Source organism: Gallus gallus, chromosome 1, assembly GCF_016699485.2.
Source record: "Gallus gallus isolate bGalGal1 chromosome 1, bGalGal1.mat.broiler.GRCg7b, whole genome shotgun sequence".
Classification (NCBI taxonomy): domain Eukaryota; kingdom Metazoa; phylum Chordata; class Aves; order Galliformes; family Phasianidae; genus Gallus; species Gallus gallus.
The window spans coordinates 136,404,759-136,425,341 of NC_052532.1; the positions used below are offsets into that span (position 1 = coordinate 136,404,759).

The 20,583-nt window shown below is 43.2% G+C and overlaps 1 protein-coding gene and 1 pseudogene across 19 annotated transcripts in view; both read left to right on the plus strand.

Moving 5' to 3' along the window:
- LOC776067 (E3 SUMO-protein ligase RanBP2-like) overlaps positions 1 to 20,583 on the plus strand; it is a 68,353-nt gene that overhangs the window by 9,229 nt on the left and 38,541 nt on the right. For 2 of the 19 annotated variants that reach the window (XM_040662513.2, XM_040662514.2), the window contains exons 15-20: positions 36 to 182; positions 630 to 809; positions 903 to 986; positions 1,480 to 2,953; positions 3,825 to 4,259; positions 5,118 to 5,552. The exons of 3 other annotated variants lie outside the window; for them this stretch is intronic. In XM_040662513.2, the coding sequence (XP_040518447.1) occupies positions 36 to 182; positions 630 to 809; positions 903 to 986; positions 1,480 to 2,953; positions 3,825 to 4,259; positions 5,118 to 5,552 (2,755 nt within the window). Of the gene's footprint in view, positions 1 to 35; positions 183 to 629; positions 810 to 902; positions 987 to 1,479; positions 2,954 to 3,824; positions 4,260 to 5,117; positions 5,553 to 6,096; positions 6,214 to 7,038; positions 7,474 to 8,331; positions 8,767 to 10,542; positions 10,731 to 20,583 lie in introns of those variants that run through there. 14 more of the 19 variants (XM_040662505.2, XM_040662509.2, XM_040662507.2 and 11 more) reach the window with 14 other exon arrangements.
- LOC107051983 lies at positions 12,088 to 19,613 on the plus strand (annotated as a pseudogene).

The following is a 20,583-nucleotide window of genomic DNA, read 5'->3' on the forward strand; positions in this document are numbered from 1 at the left end:
GACCGATTCTTATTAATCAATATTCTGTTGCGTAGCTTTGCCAAAGAAAGGCAGAGGAGCTTGAGAAGGATGGTATGTTGCCAGAAGAACAAGAACAACGCAAAGCCTATCTTCTGAAAAGTAAGCATTACCTGATGAAGATCATTGATGAAAGCTCCTCTGATCCGTCAGTAGCTGACAGAGTAAGTAATTCCTGCTTAGCAGCTTGTTTGGAGAGATGGCGTGGTTTAGCTTACTGTTGCAGATTGAAAGAGTTTGCTTTCAAGTCTGACTTTGCCTGGTGGCCCGTTAAACTTACTGTATTCCCTCAGGACACATAACTTGCTTCTGTGTAGGTATCAGGTTATGAAATGTTTTTGACTCTGTGTAGATGAGAGCTTTTGTGTAAACAAATAGCTTTTGCTCCCTGTCTTTTCAGTGACGTACATAGTTTCCAAATAGAGCTAATGCTTGTGTGAGTTGTCCTCTTACGTTAATTTTAACAGACGTAGGGCTCTCAAAGCAGCAAGAAAACCACCTGGGATCACTGTAAAGAAAGCCTTGTGAACTGTTCAGCCGTAGATCAGAACACAGTCTCTTGCTCTGAGGAAGGATTGCAGTCATGACGTGCTTTTCAAATAAATTTCTAGCTGCCGGTATCTGTTAAAACCGTAACGGAGATGCTGAACGCAGTGATCCAGGAGCTTGGTGGGAATGAGGAAGGGGGAAGTCTTGCCTCCAGTAATATCACACGAGCTGCACACCTGGAAGTAATATACTCCACTCCATCACCTAAGAAGTTATCTTTCTCCCCAACTAATACCTGCAAGGTACGCTAGCCAGTTACTCTTCTAGGGAAGCGTTATGTTTGTATACAAACTCAAAGTTCAATAAGCTTTTTTTTTTTTTTTTTCTTTCTCCAGTTCTCCTCTAAGGCTCTCCTTCAGTGGGCTGAAGATCAGAAGTCCTTACTCCTAATGCTGTGTCAGCAAGTGGAAGCTTTAAAGGTAAACAATTTTGTCTCTATATTCAATGCAAAACAGCTGATCTTTTTCTCGTGGAGAGTACATTGTGACCGTAGCATTGAACTAAGGTTCACTTAGTAGACTACCACTTAACTCAGTGAAGATAACTGCCGTAAACATGTGCTTAACTGGAGTGCAAGAGTAAAACTGTGTTGCCTACAAACTCTGATTTGGTACTCAGTTATAGGAGGTAATCTTGCATGTGCAGGAAGTTCTACTTTCTTCAGCTTAGCTATTGTCGTCTTGGTTGTGGGTTTTTTCTTTCTTGCTTCAGGGAACAGTCTCAGTTTTGTACGGCATGGGCTGATCGTGGATTATCGCAGCAGTTAACTCTTGGTTTGTTGTTTTTTTTTCCCCTCTGACTTTGAACGTGCTTTTATGTAGGAAAGGAGCGTAGGGATCATTCCTTAGGTTTTCTTCCAATATCTGTGGTAATACGTTTACCTTCTCTTAATTGAACCGCTCTCTTCAACAGAATGAAATGCGAGAAATGAACCGTAACAGATCCAGTGCAAGTGTGTCATCTCGTCAGCGGCCTGCTGCATGCTGTGGAACTGATACTATGTCAGATGGCTATCGGAGAGCACGAGATCTTCATGAAGCTCCTTTAACACCTAAGTCGCTGCTGACTCCAAGCACTGGAACTGCTGAAGAGACAAGAAATCAAGATATCAAGGAGACTTGCGGGTCCACATCAGGGATGTGGAACTCTGTATTTCGGTTCTCAAAAGACAGTGTGACCCATGCATCCGATACGAGCGGCAGTTTTACATCACCTGCCTTTACCACTTCTTCGTATGGAAAGGAAGCCATACCAACCTATTCCTCTGGTGGGTTTGGGCAGTCTCCCTTGAAGAAGAGTCAATGGGAGTGTAAAGTATGTTTAGTTCAGAACGAAGCAACTGCGAGGAACTGTGCCTCTTGCCAAAGCCCAAATCCAGATACATGGGAAACATGTGGCGTCCCAATAACTGAATCTGCTGCAAGTTTGAAAGCCAGTGGTAGTGCCGCACAGGAGAAATGTGGATCTGCCTTTACTAAAAAAGAAGGTCAGGGGGACTGTAAGATCTGTTTAGTCAGAAATGAACCCTCAGCCCCAAGAGGTGTTGCCTGGCAGAATCCAAGCAAAAGTAATTCAGAAGTATCTCCTCAGCAGTTTTCCTTTAAACTTGAAGTGAAGGCACCAGCGTTTACATCTCAGAATCCTGCAGATGCTGAAGTGAAGCCTGCTGAGCAAGGGCGTAACTTCTCAGTGTTGATGCCTCCAAATGCATTTAAATGTGGCATACAGGAATCCAACAAAAATACTGCCAAGGAAGATGGTCCACCCCAGGAGTGTACAACAGACTTGAAAAACGTGGATGAAAAGAGAGAAAATGAGCTGCCTTCAAGTAGTGGAGTTACAGACCAATCTCAAGAAGCAGCAGACAAGGACAAGGCCGAGTTTACTTTTGGTCAAAACAGCAGTAGTACTCTTACTTTTGCTGATCCTGCAAAAGGTACGCCCGGAGAAGGCTCTCAGTTTTGCCAAACAGACCCTAACTTTGAAGGCTTTTCAGGTGCTTCGGATGCCACTGTAGAAGCTTTGCAGGTATCGAGCACCTGTGATACACCAGCAACAGCAATGCTTTCTCCTCCAAAGTTTGTAATTGGATCTGAACCTGTCACAAGCATTGTCAGTAACGAAACATCAAAGACGTTCACATTAGGAAATACTTCAGCCCCTGGTTCCCTCTCTGGATTCAGCTTCAGTCCTCCAAGTGAAAGTGTAGATGGTCTTTCATCGGCTCAGAAAACAGAGCCAAATAAGCCAGGAGTAGAAAGAAACAGAAAAACTCAGGAAAAAACACCAAAAGGCCATAGTGCGGGTGAGCACAGTAAGGCAACCAGCATGGCTCCTGCTGCCCAAGATGGGCCCTCCGACTTCTCATTTAAAATTCTGGAACAAGGTGAGTGTTAATTGAAATAGTAATTTATTCAAGTGTATAGTTCATGAGTCAGTCATTAATGCTGGCCATTGTATTTCTACTCTGGAGGACACTTAGGCTAACTTGCTATTTCCTGAGGTGGGTAGTGTTAGAAGCACGGATGTGCATTGCAGAGAGCCTCCAAACAAGAGCATCGCACTGTTTTCCTACCCTCAGTCTTCTGCCTCTCTTTTGACTGTGTGGAGCTGAGCTTTGCAAGAAGCTTTGAAAGACTGGGGCGTGGAAAAAGTGTCTGCCGCTGTGATCGTTTGCTACGTGTGCAGATGGTTGACTTGTGTTATTGGTGTTAGTACGTGTATTCTTTAAATGTTTGAAAAGTTTGATAAAGACAGCGCTGTGGTTTTGATAGTTACAGACACAAGTGCGGAAGAGTGAGTATGCTTGCTTACGTGCTTACGGTAATTTTGGCTGTGCCTCAAGTATCAGTGTTTGATAACTGCATCTGGATAGATCTATAAAGGGTGTTTGCTTTCTGAGGATGTGAGTTTTTGTGTACTAAGAACGGGTGGGATTTATGGGGTGCTAGAAATAGAAGTGTCAAGGGAAGCTAGTAGGTGTGGTGGCAGTTGCAGGATTGGTAGACGGGTAGTAAAACTCTGTGCTGTCTACGGAATAGCACCAGGTCTGAGTATGCAGCAAAGGAGAGGATCTGACAGAGCATGGGTGTGGACCGCATGTGATTTTGCAGTTGGGGCAGGGAAAGTAGAGCTGCTGGCAGTGTGGTTCAAACTGCAGGATGTTGCAGGCTCATGTAAGCAAACTTGTGATGAAGCAAAGCAAGCCCATGAGCCAGGCTCCTTGATAACGCCTCATATTTCTCGTACAAATACAGCCAATACATCTCCTCGTGCTAAGAACGCTGAGGCTGCAATGGAAGCAACCACCAAAGAAACAACTGATCTCAGCCGTGGCGATGAAGCTTGTGGGGCTGCCGTGAACGCTTTTTCCACTCAGATGCCAAGACCAACAGTGGTTTCTCCTCCGAAGTTTGTGTTTCAATCCGAATCCGTAAAGAGCGTTTTCAGCAATGAAAAAACATTCCCATTTGGGAATACTGCAGCCACTGGTTCCCTCTTTGGCGTCAGTTTTAACCCTGCAACAAAAACCACAGACGGCATTTCAGCACCGCAGAAATCAGAGGAGAAATACCTGGGCGGAGCTGAACATCCCAAAAGCAGGAGTGCACATCAGAACAAAAAGGCATCCAACATGGCTCCTGCGGCACCAGTTGCGCCCTCCAACTTCTCATTTAAAATTCTGGAACAAGGTGAGTGTTAATTGAACTAGTAATTTATTCAAGTGTGCAATTCATGAGTCAGTCATTAATGCTGGCCATTGTATTTCTACTCTGGAGGACACTTAGGCTAACTTGCTATTTCCTGAGGTGGATAGTGTTAGAAGCACCGATGTGCATTGTAGAGAGCCTCCAAACAAGAGCATCACACTGTTTTCCTACCCTCAGTCTTCTGCCTCTCTTTTGACTGTGTGGAGCTGAGCTTTGCAAGATGCTTTGAAAGACTGGGGCGTGAAAAAAGTGTGTGCCGCTGTGCAGATGGTTGACTTGTGTTATTGGAGTTAGTACGTGTATTCTTTAAATGTTGGAAAAGTTTGATAAAGACAGCTCTGTGGTTTTGATAGTTACAGACACAAGTGCGGAAGAATGAGTGAGTATGCTTGCTTACATGCTTACGGTAATTTTGGCTGTGCCTCAAGTATCAGTGTTTGATAACTGCATCTGGATAGATCTATAAAGGGGGTTTGCTTTGCTGAGGATGTGAGTTTTTGAGTACTAAGAACGGGTGGGATTTATGGGGTGCTAGAAATAGAAGTGTCAAAGGAAGGTAGTAGGTGTAGTGGCAGTTGCAGGATTGGTAGACAGGTAGTAAAACTCTGTGCCGTCTACGGAATAGCACCAGGTCTGAGTATGCAGCAAAGGAGAGGATCTGACAGAGCATGGGTGTGGACTGCATGCGATTTGCAGTCAGGGAAGGGAATGTAGAGCTGCTGGCAGTGTGGTTCAAACTGCAGGATGTTGCAGGCTCATGTAAGCAAACATGTGATGAAGCAAAGCAAGCCCATGAGCCAGGCACCTTGATAACGCCTCATATTTCTCGTACAAATACAGCCAATGCATCTCCTCGTGCTAAGAACGCTGAGGCTGCAATGGAAGCAACCACCAGGGAAACAACTGACCTCAGCCGTGGCGATGAAGCTTGTGGGGCTGCCATGAACGCTTTTTCCTCTCAGAAGCCAAGCCCAACAGTGGTTTCTCCTCCAAAGTTCGTGTTTCAGTGTGAGTCTGTAAAGAGCATTTTCGGCAATTCAGAAACATTCCCATTTGGGAATACTGCAGCCCCCGGCTCCCTCTTTGGAGGCAGCTTCAACCCTGCAAGAACAAGCTCAGACGGCATTTCAGCACCGCAGAAAGCAGGGGAGAAATACCTGGGAGGAGCTGAACATCCCAAAAGCAGGAGCGCATGTCGGGACAACAAGGCATCCAACATGACTCCTGCGGCACGAGATGGGCCCTCCAACTTCTCGTTTAAAATTCTGGAGCAAGGTGAGTGTTAATTGAACTAGAAATTTATTCAAGTGTGCATTTCATGAGTCAGTCGTTTATTAATGCTGGTCATTGTATTGCTTCGTCTGTCTTAATACTATAAAGTTTCTGTCAGTGGTAATGCACGTCTGTGGATCTTCAAACTGTAGACTTTCAACTGGAGTGAATATGAAGTTGTAGTTATTTGCACATAGAAATACAGAGGTGCCCTGTGCAGGATTCAGTGTTGCTGTGTAGTGAGGAAGAGAATTGCCTGTAGGATTTTGGGATTTGGAAGCGGCATTGTTAAAAATGTCAGGGTTAAGTGCTGAAAGTGCATTTTTGGGATTGAACTGGTAGTGTGTGTGTGTGCAGGCCTTGCTCTGACTGGTAAATGACGAGAACAGCACTTGTTTTATTTTATACCAGTATGCAACTAGGAATGGAAGGAAAGCTTACTTGGTGCTCTGTCAGGTTCTTAAAATACGTGCACAAGTCTTGTGTGCTCAACCAGGCTTGTGAGTCTGAAGAGCTTAACAAATTTAGACTTCTCTGTCTTTGGAAGATCCCTGAGAACTCATACTTGTTTCCTGTGTTTAAGATGAAGACTGTGAAGCAGCCGCTAAGACACGTAACGATAGACTGTACCCCAGCGATGAAGAAGAAAGAAGGGAATGGCAAGGTATGTCTGAAAACACAGCGGTTAATTTCTTAGATGCTGCAGTTGAATCTTTAAATCTGGAGGACACTTAGGCTAACTTGCTATTTCCTGAGGTGGGTAGTGTTAGAAGCACCGATGTACATTGTAGAGGGCCTCCAAACAAGAGCATCACACTGTTTTCCTACCCTCAGTCTTCTGCCTCTCTTTTGACTGTGTGGAGCTGAGCTTTGCAAGGTGCTTTGAAAGACTGGGGCGTGGAAAAATTGTCTGCCGCTGTGCAGATGGTTGACTTATCGAAGTTAGTACGTGTATTCTTTAAATGTTGGAAAAGTTTGATAAAGACAGCTCTGTGGTTTTGATAGTTACAGACACAAGTGCGGAAGAGTGAGTATGCTTGCTTACGTGCTTACGGTAATTTTGGCTGTGCCTCAAGTATCAGTGTTTGATAACTGCATCTGGATGGATCTATAAAGGGGGTTTGCTTTCTGAGGATGTGAGTTTTTGCGTACTAAGAACGGGTGGCACCTATTGAGCTACCAGAAATAGAAGTGTCAAAGGAAGGTAGTAGGTGTAGTGGCAGTTGCAGGATTGGTAGACAGGTAGTAAAACTCTGTGCTGACCACAGAATAGCAGCAGGTCTGAGTATGCAGCAAAGGAGAGGATCTGACAGAGCATGGGTGTGGACCGCATGTGATTTTGCAGTTGGGGCAGGGAAAGTAGTGCTGCTGGCAGTGTGGTTCAAACTGCAGGATGTTGCAGGCTCATGTAAGCAAACATGTGATGAAGCAAAGCAAGCCCATGAGCCAGGCACCTTGATAATGCCTCATATTTCTGGTACAAATACAGCCAATACATCTCCTCATGCTAAGAACGCTGTGGCTGCAATGGAAGCAAGCACCAGGGAAACAACTGACCTCAGCCGTGGTGATGAAGCTTGTGGGCCCGCCGCGAACGCTTTTTCCTCTCAGAAGCCAAGACCAACAGTGGTTTCTCCTCCAAAGTTTGTGTTTCAATCGGAATCTGTAAAGAGCGTTTTCAGCAATGAAAAAACATTCCCATTTGGGAATACTGCAGCCACTGGTTCCCTCTTTGGCGTCAGCTTTAACCCTGCAGCAAAAACCACAGACGGCATTTCAGCACCGCAGATAGCAGCGGAGAAATACCTGGGAGGAGCTGAACATCCCAAAAGCAGGAGTGCACGTCAGGACAACAAGGCATCCAACATGGCTCCTGCGGCACCAGTTGCGCCCTCCGACTTCTCATTTAAAATTCTGGAACCAGGTGAGTGTTAATTGAACTAGTAATTTATTCAAGTGTGCAATTCATGAGTCAGTCATTAATGCTGGCCATTGTATTTCTACTCTGGAGGACACTTAGGCTAACTTGCTATTTCCTGAGGCAGATAGTGCTAGAAGCACCGATGTGCATTGTAGAGGGCCTCCAAACAAGAGCATCACACTGTTTTCCTACCCTCAGTCTTCTGCCTCTCTTTTGACTGTGTGGAGCTGAGCTTTGCAAGATGCTTTGAAAGACTGGGGCGTGGAAAAAGTGTCTGCTTATGTGCAGATAGTTGACTTGTGTTATTGGAGTTAGTACGTGTATTCTTTAAATGTTTAAAAAGTTTGATAAAGACAGCTCTGTGGTTTTGATAGTTACAGACACAAGTGCGGAAGAATGAGTGAGTATGCTTGCTTACATGCTTACGGTAATTTTGGCTGTGCCTCAAGTATCAGTGTTTGATAACTGAATCTGGATAGATCTATAAAGGGGGTTTGCTTTGCTGAGGATGTGAGTTTTTGAGTACTAAGAACGGGTGGGATTTATGGGGTGCTAGAAATAGAAGTGTCAAAGGAAGGTAGTAGGTGTAGTGGCAGTTGCAGGATTGGTAGACAGGTAGTAAAACTCTGTGCTGACCACAGAATAGCAGCAGGTCTGAGTATGCAGCAAAGGAGAGGATCTGACAGAGCATGGGTGTGGACTGCTTGCGATTTGCAGTCAGGGAAGGGAAAGTAGTGCTGCTGGCAGTGTGGTTCAAACTGCAGGATGTTGCAGGCTCATGTAAGCGAACTTGTGATGAAGCAAAGCAAGCCCATGAGCCAGGCACCTTGATAACGCCTCATATTTCTCGTACAAATACAGCCAGTGCATGTCCTCGTGCTAAGAACGCTGTGGCTGCAGTGGAAGCAACTCCCAGGGAAACAACTGATCTCAGCTGCGGTGATGAAGCTTGTGGGGCTGCCGTGAAAGCTTTAGCTTGTGAAACACCAACCAAATCAGTGGTTTCTCCTCCAAAGTTTGTGTTTCGATGTGAGTCCATGAAGAACGTTTTCAGCAATGAAAAAACATTCCCATTTGGGAATACAGCAGCCCCCGGCTCCCTCTTTAGAGTCAGCTGCAATTCTTCCAGAAAAAACACAGATGGCGTTTCATCACCGTGGAAAGCAGGGGAGAAATACCTGGGAGGAGCTGAACCACCCAAAAGCAGGAGCTCACGTCTGGACAGCAAGGCAGCCAACGTGGCTCCTGCAGCACGAGATGGGCCCTCCAACTTCTCGTTTAAAATTCTGGAACAAGGTGAGTGTTCATTGAACTCGGAATTTATTCAAGTGTGCAACTCATGTTTATTGTCAGTCATTTATCATATATTGTCACATATTGTCATATATATCCCATATTGTCAGTTACTGTATCATGTCAGTTGTTTAGGAATGCTGGTCACTGTATTGTTTCTTCTGTCTTCATCCTATGGAGTTTCTTTCAGTTGTAATGCACGTCTGTGAATCTTCAAAGTGTAGACTTTCTACTGAAGTGAATGTGAAGTTGTAGGTATTTGCACATAGAAATACAAAGGTGCCTTCTGCAGGCTTCAGTGTTGCCGTGTAGTGAGGAAGAGAATTGCTGGTAGGGTTTCGGGATCTTTATGAAGCTGGAGTTGGACATTTTATTTGTGTGTGTGTAAGGTTCTGATAAAGAATATGAAATCATCTCTAGCTTTCCATCGTAAGAATTCAGATCTGTTGTTCAAGAACCTTACAGTACGTACATCCCCTTTGGATGTAGGCTGGGAAGAGCTACTGAGATCTAAAATGACTTTATAGGACTGCTGTCGAGGAGACGGAAGCAATTAACTTGTATTCGAAGGGAGTCAATTGGGGTGGAGAAGCAGGGAAGGAATGCTTAGAAGCAGTGTTGAAATTGAACTGGTACTTAGAACTGTGGGTACTGCTTTTTCTCTAGTACTACTCACGTTGCTTTTACGCTCTTGGAAGGAAGTAGTGGAAGCAGGAAAATCAGCGTTCCTTGGGAAGCGAGTAGTACTGTGGTTCCTGTCTGAAGCTCCAGGTTCCACTTGGACTGTGTTGCGCCATCAAGTTGGCAAAGAAGCTTTCTTTCTACGAGAAATGAGCTTTAAATTCTGCTGCACAGCTGAATGCACGCCTATCCTGGAGCGTGTTGGGCTGACACTCTAAAGCCACCTCTCTATTTTTAGGAACAGGCAGTACGTGGATATTGATGTGCTTATGGACTGCTTCTTATTACTAGTTAACGTATGTGTTTCTCTTCAACTTTTACTTCTAAATTGCCGATCTAAACAAGCAAACAGACAAAGGCTCTCCATACAGGTGACCCTCAAACTAGGGTACATCCTTCTTCTCTGCTTCCATTCTCTTGCAGTAACTTTCCATCTTTAGCTTTAACCTTGGATTGTCACGGTTATTCTGCGTGTACTGAACAAGCTACTTTATGTTGAGAGGGATGGGGAACAAGTGACATAGCGAAATCAGTAGTGGTATTTCTGTTGACCAGAAGAGCTAGGTAAATTTCAGAAGGCTGAGAGCTTTGTTTTTGTTGCTGCAGTAGCAGAGAACTACAAGATCACCACTATCACAAGTGTGGAAGAGCGAATCTGGTTGCTTACGTGCTTATGGTTATTTTGGCTGTGCCTCAAATATCCGTGTTTCATAACTCGATCTGGGCAGATCTATAAGTGAGGTTTATTTTCTGAGGATGCGAGGTTTTTGTCTACTAAGAAACGGTGGCATGTATTGAGCTGTCAGAAATGGAAGTAAGTGTCAAAGGAAGCTAGTAGGTGTAGTGGCAGTTGCCAAAGTGAAATCCCCATTATTGCCTGGAGGCTCTTTGATAGCAACAGAAAACCAAAGTATTACAGATATGCAGTTCCTCAGTTACCCTGTATGTGTGACTTATTAAATAATGATGCTGTTTCAAAAGTTCTAAATTTAAGATGTTCTGAGTATCATGCGGGTACTTTATAACGTCTATGCCAAAAATGATCCCAGCATTAAGCTGCCTTATCAGCTCTTTTCCACAAATTTTTGTTCTTTGCAGTAGGCAGCCCAGTCAAACAGGAATTGGAGAGGGAGTGTGTTACTGCTTCGGAAACTAAACCTTCTGAGGAGAAGGCTGAAGGAGAAACTCCGCAGGTCCCTTCTACGTCTGCCTGTGGCGTTAGTAGTAATGCGGAGGATGCCGGTCCAGAAGGCTCTCAGAAAGAAGTTAAAAGTGAAAGAAAGAAAGTACGAGTCAAGGCTTTACGCAAGTTTAGGCAATAAATTAGCAGTCTTATCCTTAGACAATTTCCACTTAGTGAGAAATAAAATATGCAGCAGATTCAAAACTACTTGACTTGTTGGGCTGTGTCTCCAGTCTGTTCTGGCACTGTAACAAAGGTTCAGCTCTTAAGTTTCTCAGGGAGAGAAAGGCAACAGCTTTACCTCCTAAAGCAGCAACAGCTTTGGCTAGTAGAATTCCTGCTAGCAGGTGTGTGAGAGAGAAGTGATTTCAGAGCGCTTTCCAAGGGATGTGGTGCTTGTTTTGGAATCGCACTGCTTCAAAGGTATTTCAGTCTCCTGTCAAGTTGAACTTGAGTGTGTGTGTATGTGTGTGTGTGTGTGTGTGTGTGTGTGTGTGTGTTAAGAGTGTGTCTGAAACCTTCCAACAACAGTTCTTGGGTTTTTTTTCCCAGTTCACTTCCCTTAATCCCTGTTAGTTAGCTGCTGTGAAACATGAGTAGCACTATAGGAAAGTTGGAGTCTGCGAACTTACTATCATGATTTTTCTGCACTGCAATTGTAATTAAGGGAAGAAATTGATAACATGGGAGGGAGGGAGGGGAGAGGGGAAATGTGGCTTTTTTTGGAGGGAGTGGTTATTCTTAGTGTCCAGACTTAATGTGGTCTGAATGTTAGGCTCTCCTGGCTTATTTGCTTACTGTTTTATTAATGTTACTGACTTAGTCTCTCCAAGTAAGGAAGAATTGCATGCTCCGTCAAGCAGTGAAGCAGCAGCGGTATTTGTGCAGTCAGCTGCTAGCAGTGAAGAGGCAGATTCCACAGAGGCTGCTCACGTGTCACAGAATTTACCAGGAGGTGATGACAGAGCTTTTTAGGAAGTAGAAGAACTTTAAGCTTAAGTAAAGATTAGTTGAAGTTGGAGTAGCCTTATGTAACTTTGTGAGGCTTAACACAGTTGTTCATGTCTCGATTTCGTATTGAACCTTAGCGTGCCTACTGAGATGAGAAGCTTGCAGTGCCTATAATCTAGTTTACCTTCCTGTAAAAGTGTAACTTAATCACACGTTAGTAGAATGACTAAACAAGACTAGTAGTGCACAAATAAACAGTGTGTAGTGTCCTTTTAATTGGAACAGCTAATCTGATGAAGCCTGTAGAGTGTCACCTTCCTCTTTCTTCAACATCTTGCCTGCCTTTCCTCATCTGTTAATCATATTATGACTTCTGTGGCTTTCTTTCTTGCCTTACCGTCTCTTTTTCTCCTTCAGTGTCACTTCTCCCACCAGAACTGCTTGCCTGTGATGTATTTCTCCAGTTGTTTCGAGTTTTCTTTAGCTTTGGAGAATGCATTAATTGAGGGATGTTAAAAACCAGTAATATTGCCCACATAAAGTGAGGAGGATATGCAGCTGTGAGGCCTTCATTGGTTATTTTCTCCTTAGAGACAGGATTCAGCCTTTTGCAGCACTGGGAAGCTGAGCTCCCGATGTATTTTAGGCTTTTCCCAACATGGGTTCCCAATGTGAGTCCATTTTATCACCCTTGTCATTAATAAATGCTCTCCCTTCAGCGGGATCCTTCACGGATTTTATTTAAGTAGACTATGTAGCCATTGACTTTGTATTTTTCATGTGATGCACGTAGTTATTTACAGAATTAGGGCCTGTCTTGTCATCCAGCTTCCAATCTAAATTTTTAAGTGATTGTGAGGGTAAGGCATGAAATTCAAAGGAATTAAACAAATGATCCTTCTGTGGTGATAGAAAATAAAATAATACGCCTTCTCCGGAACTTGGCTTGCCTACCAAAGAAATTGTTGTAAAGCCTTTCTTCTCCTCCAAAAAAGAACTGATAGAAATGAGTTTCTGTTAGACGTTGGATTTCTGTTTTTTACCATAGTAACAGGTGCCGGTACTTACCTGTCCTCTTTTATATTATTTCAGACATCTCTGCCATCCTTGCCACAACAGGGAAAAAGCCCGAGGCCTGGGGAAGTACATTTGCCAGAAGTGCCATGCCATTATTGATGAACAACCTCTCATTTTCAAAAATGATCCTTATCACCCCGATCGCTTCAACTGTGCAAACTGCAGGTAACTTGAGTTCCACAAAAGAAAACAGGATGCTTTCTGAAAAAAAAAAAAAATGCTGGTTTTATTTGCTTCTCCCATTTCCATTTTAAAGTGGAAACCAGTACCGTACAACAGGCAGAAGGGATGAGTTCTGAGTGCCTTGCTGCTAGATATGTGTGTGGCTACGTCTCTTGGGGTGGTAGAGTTGCACCTCCCATTCAAACAACAGGTGATGTGTTGGGGAGTGATGAAAGACAAACTTGCTTATGGCAGCAAGAAGACTGACATTATTTTTCTGCTACAAAGGGTAGAAAAGTGGTCATCTTCAGCTGCTTCGGTCATTATCTTGCCTCCGTTCTTTCTTTTTAGTTGAGTTGCCCAAAGTATGTTTTTCTCTTAAGCTTTCCCTCACCTCGTTTTGTCAGCTTCTGCAGCTGCAGTCTATGTAGCTGCATGTTTCTACATCCCCCACTGATGCATGGATCGGGGGCACTGTAACGACATAGCACACGTTGTTAGTTGTTTATTTTTTGGTACAAAGGAAGCTGTCGTTTCAGTATCATAGCAGAGGCTGATTTGAAAAACAACCTGTAGTTTTGTGTCAGTGCTGTTGTCAGCTTGGATTTTTCTTGCTCTGATGTTTGATATCATGGGGAAAATGCAGAGGACTGCATTTTCCTTTCGGTTACATTTCTGTAAATCTAAAAGAAACTGGTGCTAAGAGAGCCAGAATATAAGGCAGGCATGGCTAGAGCTTTCTAACCTGTTTGCGGAAAGTTCAGTCGCTGTTTTCAGAGAGATCTGATGCATCCTACCTAGCAGGCTTTTCTCAGCTTACTGTGGAGTCGATCAGTCTCATTAAAGAAATAATCATATTGAACTGTCATGTTTGATGCTGCTAAATACGTTACTGCAGTCCAAATACAGTTAGCAAAACAAGTGCTAAAAATTAAATGATCTCTACAGAAGCTCTGGAGTTGCAATTGTTCAGTTCCTTTATTCATGCTCTCCATTAATGAATTTTGGAACAGGAAGGAACTTACTGCTGATGCTCGTGAGCTGAAGGGAGAATTATATTGTTTACCCTGCCATGACAAAATGGGCGTCCCCACCTGCGGAGCATGAAGAAGACCAATTGAAGGATGTGTGGTGAATGCTATGGGCAAACAGTGGCACGTGGAGGTAAACGTCAGCTGACGCATTGTCTTTCACCAGTGTAAACCTAAACGCAGCTAGCTCAGTACGCTTTGGTCACATTCAGTATAGGGATTGTTTGTTTGCTTTCTCAAAAAGAATGCCATTATTTACAAGTAATCCAAAAGAAATCCATAATTTTCTTCATAGCATTTTGTTTGTGCCAAATGTGAAAAGCCATTCCTGGGTCATCGTCATTATGAGAGAAAAGGCCTGGCATATTGTGAGACCCACTACAATCAGGTAAGGCTGCGTGTTTTTGAGAACTGTAATTTTGAAACTCACGAAAAGATTTGATTCACGGGAGATGGAAAATTAGGGAGATTCTGCTTTCTTCCGGAAACTTAGTTCGCCTGTGAGCATAAAGCTCATTAGTAGGCGTTCCCCTGCCGTCAGTTCATGTGGGTTTCTCTACAGGTAAGTTTTGCATTGAAAGAAGAAAACGGCAGGTAATTCACAAAGGATAGCTGGGCTAATCAGAATCTAGTTGTCCATCAAGCTTAGCGTTGCTTACGTGGAGCTGTTTCAAGCTGTTACACATCCGTAAGATCAGAGCAGCTACACTTTTCCCCAAGAAGATAAAGACAATTTGCCAGTCAGGAGCTGGGCTTTAACACAAAGCCTTTGAGTAGCGTGGTCTTCCCTACAGCTGCAGTTCTAAGAGGACTGTGTGTTAAGGTACGCTGCATCAAGCAGCTCTTTCATCCGCTTGCTGAAGACCAACAAAGACTAGATTTGTCAAGGACACCACCTAGCGACCGCTTGCATTTAAAGAAGGGGTATATGGAGTTGTCCCATTTCCCTCCAGACTCCCTTGATTGTGCAGTCCAGCATCAGAATGGATAGACCTTTCTTCTTTGGGAGCCAAGTGCAAGGTGTCACGTACACATCTTTGCTTGGATAAATAAAGGAGGATTACATATGAGAGCTGTAGGGCGCCTGCTAATTGCAGATGGATCCTGAATTTCTCAGCGATGAAGGGCAGGTGATTGAGATATTGCTGGCATCCCTTGCAGGCAATGAATGCGGTGCCATTATTAGCAATAGTATTGCAGTCGTGACAGAGCAAGAACGTACACCGGGCAAGAGCTGTGTGTTGAATGGATGTACAGATGTTCAGCTGGGCGGTTGCTAAAAGTGTGTATGTGACTCTTCGTTGCTGAATTTCCAGTGTTGAGAATTAGGGAAACAGCAAAACAAACCCATGTTTGTAGAGGGTCAAGCAGATGTAAAGAAATGTTTTCATCTTTAATATTATAAAGACTTTCTGTGATGAGGTGATGCAAGATGGAATTGGAAACCCAAGTCAGGCTTGCCATCGTTCTCCTTTCTTTAAGCTGAAATAAACAGGAAAGCTATTGAAATACAGTTGAGAAATTACTGTCAATAAAATCATTACCTTAAAACTTCATTCTTTCTCCTTTCTCTTCAGCTGTTTGGTGATGTATGTTTCCATTGCAATCGTGTGATTGAAGGAGATGGTAAGCAGTTCTCTGGCTGTTTTCTTAAGGTTACGTTTTGGTGAAAGTTCTCTCCAAAAAAAAGTGGGAGGAAAGTCCTGTGTTGAATCCCTGACTGCTCCCATTAAGCCAGAAAGAGGCATTCTCTCTACGAGAAATTGAGATAGATGCAATTAGTCAGAGGCCAAATGGGAAGAAGACCTTACAGCAGGTGTTTTGTGATGATGGAAGAGGAAACAGGAGCTGAGGAGAACTGTGGTCTGCTGGAAACCTTTTAGTAATAAGCAAAGGCCAGGGGTGCTGGGAGATGCAGAGGACGCTTCCTCCGTCCCTCTGTCGGCTTTAAAAAGGGACACGTACAGCTGTGAGAACGACCACATAGGCATCTCCTCAAATGAATTTAGGGATTGTGACACAGATTTGGAAAAATACTTTGATACTGAACAATGTAGGTGGGCTTTGTGAAGGATTTTTTTTTTTTTTTTAAGTGCCTAGCTTCCATTGTTGAGTTTGGTTCGTGGAGATCTTCACCTATCTGTCACAGGCACCTGTCTTTTGAAAATAGAGGCTGACAGTAATTTCACAAAACCAGGAAGGAACTGTACCTGTAAAGATCTGTCCTGTGAAGGCACATCTGGAAGCATCTTAACTTTGAGGAGGAGAGATTGTTTTGTCGTGCCATATAATCTGACTCTCAGTATTGTACATTTCAGTCACTGAACTGAACAGATAATGAAGTCGTAATTATTTTCATTGTGCATCTTCAATTATTCTACATTTCTTCTTTCATTTTTGCACGCAAATTTGACACTGCTATCACAAATGATGAGTATCCAGTTTTGTTTTTCCTCTCTCTATCTGGTGAAGCAAGCGCTTGTGGCAGCAGTTTTATTAAGAGACTGACTGCATTAGAGAGATCTCTTGTAAGCAGGCTTTCCTTTGGCTCGTATTATTTTGGCAAGCAGTGGAATAAATGTAAGCATCTGTGGATGCGCTTGCCCCGTAGTGTGGGAAAAGAAGTTTGGCTTTACGAAGATCGGGTTCTGTCTGCTGCTGACAAAGTGGAGGAGAAGAACATTGTCCTAAATCCTCTGTCTGAGGTTGAAAAGAGAGCAACGTTTGGCAGGGAAAGGTGCAAAGGTATACTGAAACATAAAGTGAAACATACTGAAGGTATACGGAACAAAGAGTAAACGCTTTCTCTCCAGAACGGAGTTGCGTGCCCTCAGAGTCAGCTTTATCTGTGCTTCACAGTCCCACTGTGCAACGATCAGGTGTGCCTTCCAGGTCTTGCCACGTTATTGTTGCAGGCCTTAATGCTTGCCAGAAGATTCAAATGATCGTTCTTCCCATCTCACAGACATGTGAGCTTAACTCTTAATGTTTTTGGTAATGCTAATGATTTACCCTTTTTTTTTTTCCCTTGCTCTAGTTGTGTCTGCTCTGAATAAGGCGTGGTGCGTGAACTGTTTCGCTTGTTCAACTTGCAACACTAAGTTAACGCTCAAGTAAGTCAGTCGAGAGCTGCGATGCCTTCAAAACGTATGGGTGGTTATCTCTAAGGTATTAAATGTTGCTGTAGGTTTAGCTGTTACGGTACAAAAGCCGTATGAAGAACACTGAGAAAATGTGCCTGTACCTCCCTCTTGCTCCACTTACTAATTTACATCTCTTTCAGCTGCCTGTTCCTCAGAGATTACTGCGCTGTGGCCCACTTGTGTTGGTGCGTGTCAGGGCCAGAAACCTTTCAGGTGCGTTGACAGAAGGGTGGTCTGTTTATCAACGAATCCGTATACATGTGCTCACAGAGTGAATGGATAGTGTTGAGATGAAAGGCCTACATCGTAATCTGTTATCTGATTATGGCCTCAGAGTCCCTCCCAAGTAACAGATTCTGTGAGTGCAAATATGTGAGGTTTGATCCTCCCAGGATCTATTTCTTCAGCCATCTTCAAGAACTGTGCTCACAAATGGTCAGAATTCACTGTAGTATGCTTGGGATTGTTTTATCCTATTGACGTCTGTCCATGAAAATTTGTTTTTCCCTTTTCTGTCATAAATACCGCTACTTAGGAATTCTTGATGGTACTGTGTTACCAAGCGTGCAAACCTTTTTTTTTTTTCCCATATTAGAGACACAGTTTTTATGTAATTATATTGTAGCAAGCAAAAAACAGCTTTCCAGTGTCATCAGTAAAGGCTATGTTATTAAATCCTGCATCACCTCTCTTACATGAGCGCTTGAGATGGGTGGCAAAGCATCTAGGCAGCCTTCCTTTGCTATGCTTCTATCTGTGGCTGTATATGAAACTCGTTTACTGCCTTGACTTAAAGGCGACATATACCTGTCCTAAGTATGCGCTATAGATTTTAGGTTTAAAAAATGAATTGTCGTTTTTTGATAACCAACAGCTTGATTCTTCTGGATATATTCGGACTGGCACTGTCACCAGGTTTTCTGAAAGAAAATAAGTTGATGAGGCACATCTTCCTCCCAGAATATATTCTCTCCTCTTTTCATGTAATGTAACACACTTGCTGGCAGTGTGTAGCCATCAGTTGCCCCAGGGCTCTGTGGCCGTCCTGGGGCCCTAACGCATAATGTTTGCTGCTGTTTTTTCATGTTCCTGATAGTGAACACTATGCTACAGTGCAGTAGCAGCAAGGCAGTGGTTTCTGTGGTATTAACACAAGCCTGTGTTTCAGACCCCACAAATAGCACCAGGGGTGACTTGGGGCTTCAAAGCCCGTTGCATCCCATACAGATTTCAGAAGGAAGGGACTGTTAGGCCAGGTAGTCCAAACATCTTCTCCAGGTGAATGTGACTTTCAAAGCGGCATCTATACTGAAAGCCTTACCTATCCAAGTTTTGAGCATCTCCAAGGATGCTTTGTTGCTGTCGGGGTGTGAGATGCTTAAGAACTTTCTAATAATGGGCTTTACCTTTCTAATATTTGTAGAGAAGAGCTAGCTTGGGACTAAAACTGCTTGTTATATTCCTCAATCAAATGACATGTGAGCTAATGAAAAAGAGGAATTGTTAATTGAGGAATATTTCTTCTGATATTCAGACTGGATTGGCAACAAAACTGAAGCTTCTTGTACAGCGTGGCTTAAGTACTCTGCGAGTCTGGGAGAAACACAGCCTTCAGCCTGTCTTAATGATACATTGGGCAAGAAGCCTGCAAAAAACAGTAAGTTCAGATCTCAGATCGTTCGTAAGTAAGTACCGTATGTTTTTCTCGAATTTTGCAAACTTAACAGACTAAATAAAATCAGAAGAGAATGTAGTATGGTTAACATTTTATTTGAATTTTCTGAGATACTTTAAATTTCTCTTCTTCAACAGGGCATTAGCCTTAACTCTTATGACCAGAAAGAGTACACTGGAAGAAGTGTCCACTACTGGAGAAAACCTGGCTTAGTTTGAAAACTAGCCAAAAGCACCAAAGTATTCCTGAACCTGCTGATCCTCTCTTCAAATATTTCCATAGTGTGGACATTCAGGTACAGATTGATTCTTCAGAGATGAGAGGAAGAGGGGTTGTATGTCACAGGCTTACAGATAAATTGGTTGTGAGCTTGTTTTTTGGTTGGTTGGTTTTCTGTAATGATGGGTTTTTTTTTTTTTTGGCATTGTATGACTGAATTGTGGTGTTGCTGTTAGACTGCTAAGGATGAGATTTAGTGGTATCTTTCTGCTGAGGTTTCCTTAGTTTTAAAACTATCTGATTGGAAGACACTGAACTCCCTTAGTGCCAGTTTTCTTGAAAAGCTGTTTTCCTGTAATGCAGGAGAACTGGTACTGTTAGTGACCTCCTCCTATCTGATTACTTCCTCGATGTTTACAGTTACTGACTGTTCCAAGTATCCCCATCGATGTTCTATTTGACTTGTCTTTTGCTTTGGTCATAGGTCTTTCAGGTGGCAGCCTATGAAGAAGAGGCACATATGGCAATTGCAATGTTGGATGCAGTTGAAGGCAAAACTGACGATGCTTTATTAGCTTTTGAAGCTATTAAGAACGTGGTTGCGTACTGGAATCTTGCCGTTGTAAGTTTATAAATGGCATTACCTCAGAATGCTTTTCTTTCAGTTGCATTCCGACCGATTCTTATTAATCAATATACTGTTGCTTAGCTTTGCCAAAGAAAGGCAGAGGAGCTTGAGAAGGATGGTATGTTGCCAGAAGAACAAGAACAATGCAAAACCTATCTTCTGAAAAGAAAGCATTACCTGATGAAGATCATTGATGAAAGCTCCTCTGATCCGTCAGTAGCTGACAAAGTAAGTAATTCCTGCTTAGCAGCTTGTTTGGAGAGATGGCATGGTTTAGCTTACTGTTGCAGATTGAAAGAGTTTGCTTTCAAGTCTTACTTTGCCTGGTGGCCAGTTAAACTTGCTGTGTTCCCTTGAGACACATAACTTGCTTCTGTGAAGGTATCAGGTTATGAAATGTTTTTGACTCTGTGTAGATGAGAGCTTTTGTGTAAACAAATAGCTTTTGCTCCCTGTCTTCTTAGTGAGGTTGATTGTTTCCAAATAGAGCTAATGCTTGTGTGAGTTGTCCTCTTCCGTTAATTCTAACAGACGTAGGGCTTTCCTGGGGGAAAAGCAACAAAAAAACCACCTGGGATTGTAAAGAAAGCCTTGTGAACTGTTCAGCCATAGATCAGAACACAGTCTCTTGCTCTGAGGAAGGATTGCAGTCATGACGTGCTTTTCAAATAAATTTCTAGCTGCCGGTATCTATTAAAACCGTAATGGAGATGCTGAACGCAGTGATCCAGGAGCTTGGTGGGAATGAGGGGAAGCAAAGTCTTGCCTCCAGAAATATCGCACGAGCTGCACACCTGGAAGTAAAATATTCCATTCCATCACCTAAGAAGTTATCTTTCTCCCCAACTAATACCTGCAAGGTACGCTAGCCAGTTACTCTTCTAGGGAAGCGTTACGTTTGTATACAAACTCAAAGTTCAATAAGCTTTTTTTTTTTCTTTCTCCAGTTTTCCTCTAAGGCTCTCCTTCAGTGGGCTGAAGATCAGAAGTCCTTACTCCTAATGCTGTGTCAGCAAGTGGAAGCTTTAAAGGTAAACAACTTTTGTCGCTATATTCAATGCAGAACAGCT